Here is a 10,013-nt window from a genome sequence, read left to right on the forward strand (position 1 = left end):
AAATATAAAGATTTTTAAATCCTGTATTGCTCATTGTTATTTTCTGTGAGCTAATACATTACTATAAAACAATAAGGTCTCATTTATTAACATTAGATAGAGAAATACTTGTCCCAGTGGTTCAGATAAAAACTAAATTATAGTGCTTTTATTCGACAGTCAAACTACACAACCACAAATAAAAAAGGTTCAAAAGAAAATTGAAGACCATTGCTGCGACATTGACACGGTCAAGTTACATCAATACAAACACAATCTGCAATACCCGCACTTGTTCAAGTTCCGCAATGGAAAGTCATGTGCAATCAAGTAGCATTAGACAAAATGTTGTTAAAAAGCTTCTGCAACAGACCACAACACAAAAGCTCACGGTATCACTAACCACACACAACACAACAAATATTACACAGATAAACTCCTGAAGAGAATTCAATAAGAAAACTCTGGTAATGTGCTCACATTGTTTGGTTCAGAATAATGTGCTATCTTTTCTGTTTCAGGCAGACATTGCTTAAGACTGTTAAAAGTAACACGCCATTAAATCAGTGCAAGTTAAGTTCATTATTTATAATTACAGCCAAAACTGATCGTGTAAGACATCACAGATAACGTTAAAGGTACAGTTCACCCAAACATGAAAATTCTTTCAGCATTTACTCCACCTCGAGTTGTTCCGAATCTGTAAAAATGTCTTTGTTCTGATGTCTTTGGTCCACCATAGTAAGAAAATTTTCTTTATACATTTCTTTGTTCTGTTATAAATAAGTCCATTGTCATTTTTCTTACTATGGTAGTCCATGGTGGCCAAGAACTGTTTGGTTACAAGCATTCTTCCAAATATATTCTCTGTTTTCAGCGGAAAACAAAGAAACGTATACAGATCTGGAACAACTCGAGGTGGAGTAAATGATGACAGAAGTTTTATTTTTGGGTGAATTGTCAATTCAAGCAGGATATGGGCACATTTGTAAAACAAAATGTAGTGCCTAGTAACATTAGTGTTCCTAGAGATAAAATAAATAAAATGGTGTCTATTTTGAACAACACTTATCTAGTCAGAGCATCAATACCTTGCTTGTTATTGCCATTGATACTGAACACCTAGCAACTGATATAAGTTCTCATCCAAAAACTTAAAATCTCAAACTATGAGTTTAAAAGCTTAAAAACATCAATAAAAATCGACATTAATGTTTAAAATGAGATTTAAACCTTCCAAACTTGGATCTTCTCGGCCACCACACACCAGTTAGCGTGGTCCAAGAAAGTCTGGAGAACATGAAGTTCATCAACATGGTTCTCGATCAACTGCGTCAGTTCTCCTTCCCTGAATACGTGGTAGTACCGCAGACAAGAGTCCTTCATCTGTCCGTCATTCCATTCTTTCATCCCCACGTTGTCCCCCAGAGACACTGTGCTTTCTTGTCTCTGCATGGAATGTTGTCTGTTTGCTGTGCTACCAACCTCCCCGTGTTCTTCATTACTGGACTGCTCCTTTTGGTAGGACACCAAGTCTGGAAGAGGAACTGAGGAACAATCCTGTACAAGCTCAACCCGGAGGGTTTCGTTTTCATTAATAGTGCTGCCGTTTTCAGTTTTATGGACTTGATCATGAGGGTCTGAGATGAAGACATCTTCTTCGAGACTGGTTCTGGAAGAGGATGAAAAGAGGTTTGAAACCTGTCTAATGAGACCTCTGCCGCTGGCCCGCAGGCTCCTGCTCTCTGGAGCTTCATCTGCAGGGGTTTGGAAAGTGCCGGAGGTGGACCTGGACACGGTCAGACTGCCGAAGTCAAGCACTGAATCCAAAGATCTGGAGAAGAACCAAAGCCTTTGTTGCTTCTGCTGACTGGGGCTGGCGAGCTCGCCCTCGTCCACCACTGAAGATGTGCTTTTCACCTTTCTGTGCTTGTCGCTCGAATCGGCGTCGTCGCTGATGCATTGGGTTCCGTCGCCTCGGTGTCTGGCCCGCCCGGGTCCTCTGAGGGCGGGGGATAGAGGAGGATTGGGATTCCACGGAATGAAGATGTCTTGTTTCTCAAATTTACGCCTCTTCTGCTCCATGGCCCAAACGTAGATCATCATTCTCCCTCCCACCCGCAGGGTGCGGGACATCTCCTGTATTGCTCGGATACGCCGCTCTTTGGTGGACATGTGGTGGATGACTAAGCAATCGAGAGAAATTGCATTCACAGAGGTCAATGATATACAGTGTCGTCATTTAAAGAAACGGTTCACCCCAAAAATTTTACACAACACAGGTTTGGAACAAACATGAGTAAATACAAATCATTATTACATTATTAACATTATTAATACATTATATAGTACATTATTAACCTGCAGTCTGTAACTTTTGACTAAAGCACCACCTCTGTTTGAAACGTAAAATTGCAATTAACTTAAACTTATTTTTTACACAGGTTAAAATCAAATGATGTCAAACTGACGTTTCTTGGGAAATTATAAATTACATTTCTCAAATTATAAATCATAAATAAAGCTTATGGTTGAATCCGTGTATAGTTTGTGCTTCACTTGTTCAGCAACAGATTTGTATTCATGTTTAAGCACATAAACGTTGCGGATTTCAGCTTTAAATAATTTTATACTAACTAATAAATAATATCATCATCATTTGAAAGATCTGATAATAGTTAAAAGCGAATTTTAATATATTTTGAATATTGAATTATCTGGCTGTTTCATTTAGATATTTATGTATATCTATATATCTTATGGCATATTATATTGTTAATTTATTATACTTATAACTAAATATTTTTTAAGGTTTCCTTTTACCAGTTCTTACATCTAGGAAAGCTCTTTAAAAAGAAATCTAAAACCAAACGCAATGCAGTAAGCACAGTTCATGCCAGTAGACGCTCCATGTGTTAGATGGGGTTTAAACCATTATGAAACAGTGATATCATCAATGGCCACATTAATGTCACTGGGGATTCACGAGGGGTTGCCAGGTGATCCATCTGTACAGCCAGACAACAAACACTCCCAGACCTCTTCCAAGAACTGCTAATCTCCTGTAACCTAGTAACACCTCTTGTTTCCTTCGCCTCATAGATCTTAAATACACCTACATAAGAGCTCTATTTCAGATTAATATCAGTAGATTGATATTAAATGGCTAAATAATTGAATTACCATGTTAATCTGGATCTATCAGATGAGATGTAATTGACAAATGTTAATCCTTGTTAACGCTTGTTCATATTTTCTTTGTGGAGGCCTATATATGCCCTTTCAAACAAACTTTTACTGCTCCAAATAAAACACAAATGTACACAAAAACGATTTACAGTTGCATTACCTGCGATAGAGAGCACTGCATCAAAACAGCCGTCTCTGTAGGGTAAGCGCAGTCCGTCGCACATCTGCACCTCATGGCCCTGACTCCACGCAGAGTCCACCAACGGCCGACACACGTCACAGCCCAACTTAAAGATGTTCTCGTTGATGTGCAGATATTTACCATTGCCACATCCTGCAATGTTTCAAAATAAGAACCGTCAGGCAACTTCGACTAAGTTCAGACAGACTTTCCACTCCATAAATCTTTTGTCAACTATCTGGAGTGTTTTTCTGCATTGTACTGTAATAACTTTGGTGCACATTCATCCTTATTATTAACTTGTTTATGAAAAATTGCATTTCCTTTCAGGTGAACACGGTCCACAAAAGCAGTGCCTAATAAAATTCCATTAACCATAATTGTGTTTTTCGCAACAACGCGAATCAACGTAGTTATTTTCAGCCCTAAGAGTCCTATTTTAAGGAAACCTTGACTCCCAAAGCACATTAATCTGTGAGAAAAACGTACCTACGTCAGCCACGACGCTACCGGGCTCCTGCTCCAAAAGGAACTGTTTGACCTTGGGCCAAGCCTTGTAACGGCTGTCATTGAAGTAGGGTGCAATCCTCTCGTACACACTGTGAACATGCTCTCTCTCCAGCTGGCTGGCAGCCTCGTCCATGCTGTTCTCGATTAAACCTCACAGAGCATCTTCACCACTTAGCCACAGGATGAGACAGCAGGCCAGACACAAAATGAGACCTCAACATCGAGTTCCTTGCTCCTAATGCTCTGGATCCAAATCCATTCCTGTAAGAAGAAGAAAGGCTCTAATCGGTTGCTTCGCTAATGTTTTTTTTGCAAAAGCAAATCAATGATCTTAAATCTTATATTAAAGCATTAAGGAACTATAAAGATTCACACTGATAAAGCAAAAATAAAGAATGTTATGTAATGTGCAGTGATGGACTGGTGTCGTGTTGAGGTGTAAATATCAACTGGAACTTTTAAATCGGATGGTGGAAAAGCATCTGCAGACAGACTATGAGAGATGTTTCTCTTCTCTACTTTCTTATATAAAGCAGTACAATAAAGGAGCGTCTCGCATTTATTATTTATCATGTTAATGAGGATAATATGAAATTGAATCCGCCCAAACAAGGAAAACTGTCTCATATATCTGGAATGGCATAATGGGGTATAAATTATGATCATTTCGTCAGCTGCACTCCTAGACGTTTGTTTCTTTTTCTTTCGATTTCAAGAAAGACAGAAAACTAAAAAAACATCAATAACATAGTTTCATTCTCATCATCATTTTTCTTCACAAGACATTAACCCCGATAATAAAGTTGGGCGCAATATATGGACATAAAGAGAAAGGTGCTATGTGTCATTTTTGGAGGATCCATTCACAGAAATGCAATAGAATATATGACAACATCTTAGTCCTGTGTTAGCCACCAAAGTGCTTCGATAGGCAGGGGGAGCTAGAGTGAGCCGTTGGTTGCAATTTGAAATCTCACCACTAGATGCCACTAAATATTAAACACTGGACAGTTCATCTATTTAAAAGATTATCTATTTTAATATTTTGTGGAGATGTTTTCTCTTCGTAGTTATAAATCATAATTGTATAAAATTAATCATTATAAAAAAACGTTGTGCAACTCCAAATGTAAACATCCCATTTCTGGTACAATTACCAAAATTTCGGTCATGAAGACTTTCCCATCTCATGGAAACGAAATGGAAAGAGTATATAGTGGCAATACTGATATCTAAATATTCAAACAGTTTCTGTTTTTAAAAAAATCCAGTGAGATTCTGTGTCTCATTAATTCCATGTTCTCATCCTTTCCACCTGAGAACATTTCACAAATTGTTCCTCTCCTGCCACTCGACAGCACAAGCGCAAACAAAAAGCTGTCACACACACACACCCCCTGACAACAGCACACATCACTTATCCAGACGTCTAGCAGTCAACACACAGCCGTACATCATTTCTCCTCCTACACACACTGGATGTGCCAGGAAGCTGAGCCTGTAAACACAAGTGTAAAGGAGAAACAGCCAGAGATTCTGTGTACAAGCATGCGCCCATGCCAGCTTTATTAAAATGCGCTTTTTTCAAAGCATGCTGCCACCTCTGACTTTTTTTTTAAAGGTTTACTCGTGATATAAGCGGTACTCTTCAAACTAAACGCATTAGCTTTTAGCTTTGTGTTGTATTTACTACAATGCTTGAAGAGCAACAGGGCTGATACAACTCAACAGGATAGAGAGTAAAGCTTTCATGAATCTCTTAGTATAAAGTAGACTCAATTATTCAGATATTCGGCACCTGTTTGTGTATTTCAAATTATATTTCGATAATATTACATCGAGTTAAAGTACATTGCTAGAATGTTCAGCAGCTAAAATGTAATTGATATAACATTTGCATATTGGCTATTTGAAGAAAAAAAATACATTATTCTGTTCAGTCAATCGGTGCTTTTAGACATGTTTGTCGACCCATAAGAAAGCGAATTCACAGATAAGACATTTTATAACTTAATTATTTGTTATTGAAATTTATGAGTTTAAAATACTTTTAAGTCTCAAAATATTAACATGAGAAAATACCTAGAAATCTCTAATCCATTAGAGTTTTAGAAGAGATTGTAACAAGCTGTGCTCAGATTTGCCAAGTCTGCCATTAATGGTCAATTTTATTGAAGATTTCAATATGAACTCAAACATTTCTCACGAAATGTATGATCGGCCGACCATCGTGCCTAATCGACCCATCACAATTTGCATCTTGAGTATTTACCCATCTAATGTCAGCATCCAACTGCAAAGACTGCGTTGAGCAAAGATTCTTGTGTGCCCGCTCAATGTCGTGACAATAGAAGACAAACTTTAATCCATTTCCATTCAAGTCTATTCTCTCGGTGTCATGAAAGTACTACCAAATAAACATCTAATTTATTCTCAAGTGCGTGTCTGAGGGCATCGGGTCAAATACTGAAACTTCAGGCAGTTCCTTTAAATATGCGCAGGGACGCGAGGAGCTGTTAAACTAATTGCCTTTCAGTCGGTTGAGATGTTGCGAGTAGGGAACCGAAGCTACGGATCAATGAGGGAACATTTCAAAGCAAATCCACATTGGATGCTTATCTACTCCACTGCATTTCAAATGACAAAGTTCACTCAATAATCTCACGGTCCGGCCAGCAAATCGATGCGACCTTCTTGCCGACCGCTAGTAAAGCCAAGACGGGTCTGCAACGAAATAATATACAATAAAGGTTTCACAGGTTCCTTTTGACTTTTACAGATATTAAACAAACGATGGATATCTATAACTATTGGTGTACAATGTGTAACAAGGCTTTTCTACCGTAAAGGGCAAACGAACGGTTGGTTGAGAGCAGAATTGTCTTGTTTCATAATGCCTCGGTGGTTAAGGGATGTAGTGTGGTGGATGTTATGTAACAAAAAGGCTCTTTTGGTTGAATCACATGTTGCCCTACAGCAGAACCTCACAGATGAGCCATTAAAAAAACGACACAAAATGTGACAGAATGTGTGATGCCGTTGATGTCATTCAAGAACACTATGGGAGATGAAGAATTCGAAAAAGACGATCTTTCAAATAAAGATCTTTTTAGTAAAATCCAAGAGCCCATGTATGCTAAAACAAACTCAAACTTCAAGGACTGCTAAAACCACTCCTTTCCCGAAGGAACATTACAAAAGCATGTTGTCCTGAATGTGCTGTATCGAAGTGACATTTAACAACTTCAATCTCACCTCATACAAGAAAAATGTCAAAGGTTGTCACCTTTACGAAACATCAGACCTCTGTCTATCACGGCCAATTGTTTCTGTAACGATCCCAAGCCCTACGGTTATTTTAAAGGGCATCGTTCCACAAACACTTTTCCTCCCCATATTGATCCTTCATTACGGAGACTATTTTAAGATGACACCCACTGACAGAAGGATGGGAGAAGAGCGTTTGGTCGTCATCACGGTTGGCCGTACACAGCCCTGTCAAGACTACATCCGATTGTACCCTTAATTTATTAAAATGCTCAGCTCGACAGGCGTTATGTAAGCAGCTGCAAGCTGAACGCTGGAAGAATACAGATCAGCATCTAAAATTAGAAGCCAGCAATACCCGACAGACAACAATTCTATTACAGACAGCGCATCCGTTCCAATACTAATAAAAAACAGAATGAACAATATGAAGCTGAATGGTTTTGTTATATAACTGTAGGCGGATGCAGTACTTCAAATTAAACATTGAATAGGGTTTTACTTTGAGTTTGAGAGTGCGAGTACCATATCATATTACATGGTATATTCAAAAGACTTTGGTACCCGTTCAAAACTATTGAATCATGGTATCATAAAAAAATTGGTGTGTTATGATACTACCACACTATCACGATTCCATCCAACACACGCTAGTGGATTACGACATGATAGTATCACAATATATTGAAAAAAAAAAATGTAAACAAGAAACTAAAATTCAAATGACAGCTTCATTTCTTAAACATAATGAATTTTCAATTGTCCTGTAAAAATATTTTTTGTTTTTATAGATATCGTCAGCATAACTTTAAACCTTTTTTTATGCAACTTAAAAAATGTATAGGTCTGTCACTGAAAAATAAAAGTGAATTTTTGTATAAACAAGGACTTAAAAAGATCAGCTTATAAACAAAAAAGCAATAAGCAGTAAAAGTATTAAAATATGAAATAGCTTATGTTGACAGAGGTCATGTGTTATCAGCTCAACCAATGGGATAGAAGACATTTACCACTTACAATAGCTCTACAATTCATATCATATTTTTGCAAAACGCCATATCATGTCACAACACTGTATACTGCTACACGCCTACACAAAACATTAGGGCTTTAAAGCAGAGGTTACATGCTATTTTATGCATTCTGACTTCTTTACATTGTTAGACGTGCTTGCTTCTCAAGCTTAACATGGTCAAAAAACGTGTTGAACGTATGACATAGTATTTCTGTGCGCGATTCACTCCGTCAGGGACCGTACAGGTTTCGGAAAGGTTTTTTCGAAGAAGGATTCCTGTTTCGTAACAAGGGTTGATAGTCGCTTATTGGACAATTCTACCACAAAAGCACATCCGGCTGACGGAAGTTTAGCTGTGTTCTTTTCCTCAGTGCATTTGGGTGATGAATGGTATATAAACGCTGGATGTAACCCTGGATTTGGAGATCGTTTAAAACTGATAGCCAGCGCTAAAAGATGCCAGCCGTGTTATATTTTATACAAGTCAAACTATGTTATATATATATGTGTGTTGGTTATTGGCGTGTACTTGCATAATGTAAACTACACGAATTAATAGCAAATCACTGTATTGTGTTCTCGTGCTTTAATTCCGCCCCCCTCGCACGCCTCCAGGCGCTCGGCTTTTTCCGGAAATAATCGTACAGCTGTATCCATCTTTTTTAAATTTGATCAAACTAAATACTCCTCGATGGTACGACGTACGCAATACTACTCTATAGGTCCTCAAGATTTATCTGAGATTGCCAGAAACTGCGTGAAACCCTACCTTTAAAATCTACTACACAAAATACAATAAGTTAAATTATATGCATTTATGCCAAACAATACTTGGCGATTTCAAACTTTAGTAACCAGGTACTTGTTGTGCATGTATATACAGACGCATGAATATATCGATATTATAAAATATAAAATGGTGAATAATCTCAAAATGTATATCATTTGACTTACTGATCTGACTCAGTTCAAGTAACAATGCAACTATCATTACTCGGCACACATGCTGACATTCATCCACGTTCACCACACGATCAGAATGATGTCTATTGGACGTCTTTGAACTTTGAAGCGACATGAGGTCATCTTATTTTGAGAGGTAACTTAAAGGTTATTATACCGAACATGCACGTCACGTCACATCTTCAAGCGTCAATTCAAAACATATTTGTGCAACAAGGTCCAAATCATTTAACATTACAGACTGAAAGTTGAGTCGGATGTTTATCTTCAACACAAGCTCCACAAACATCGTTGCATCAAACCTACCTTCTCCTTTCTCAAGATTGTGGTCGAGCATACATAACACATCCGACGAGAGACCGAATGTTTCTTTCACGACATTATATTAACGCGACATCCGAGCAGGAGACAGCGACAAAACAACACCGATGTGTACAACCGGCGGATGTGTTAATAAATACATGTCCACTGCGCTCGACCCCATGAACCGAAGTGAGGTCCGATTCCCGAACACGTGAATCTTAGGAGCTGGTTCTTTAGAAGATTCGGTCAAACTGATTCGCAGAACATTTGAAATGTGTGTGTGTGTGTGTGTGTGTGTGTATGTGTGTGATGACTTGAAATAATAATCAGCGCAGCTCTAACGTGTAATATATTTATAATATAATATACGTTTTCGGAGCACACATGCATCAAACCGGAGCACACAAAATGACACTAAAATCAATTAAAATGAAACCTATTTGAGAACACAACAATACAAAACAGTTAAAAACTAAAATATTCCTCAAGAAGTTATTAAGAATAATAAAAGGAACGTAAAGTTTCCCATGGGACCTCTTTGAAAAGACGAGTCAACCGAGTCGAATCATTTTTGCATATCGTCCGAATGAATCGACTCCCTAAATG

The 10,013-nt window shown here is 38.0% G+C and overlaps 1 protein-coding gene across 1 annotated transcript; it reads right to left on the reverse strand.

Annotated features, from left to right (window-relative positions):
- Window positions 1-120: 120 nt before the first annotated feature.
- On the reverse strand, window positions 121-9,577 carry trmt9b (tRNA methyltransferase 9B). Its single transcript, XM_056757689.1, has 4 exons — window positions 9,411-9,577; window positions 3,839-4,120; window positions 3,329-3,502; window positions 121-2,165 (listed from the first exon to the last, which is right to left on the reverse strand). The coding sequence occupies exons 2-4, from the start codon at window positions 3,990-3,992 to the stop codon at window positions 1,207-1,209; spliced, it is 1,287 nt and encodes a 428-aa protein (XP_056613667.1). The 5' UTR covers window positions 3,993-4,120; window positions 9,411-9,577; the 3' UTR covers window positions 121-1,206.
- Between the last annotated feature and the right edge of the window lie 436 nt (window positions 9,578-10,013).

The sequence above is a fragment of the Triplophysa dalaica genome, chromosome 9 (assembly GCF_015846415.1).
Source record: "Triplophysa dalaica isolate WHDGS20190420 chromosome 9, ASM1584641v1, whole genome shotgun sequence".
NCBI lineage: Eukaryota > Metazoa > Chordata > Actinopteri > Cypriniformes > Nemacheilidae > Triplophysa > Triplophysa dalaica.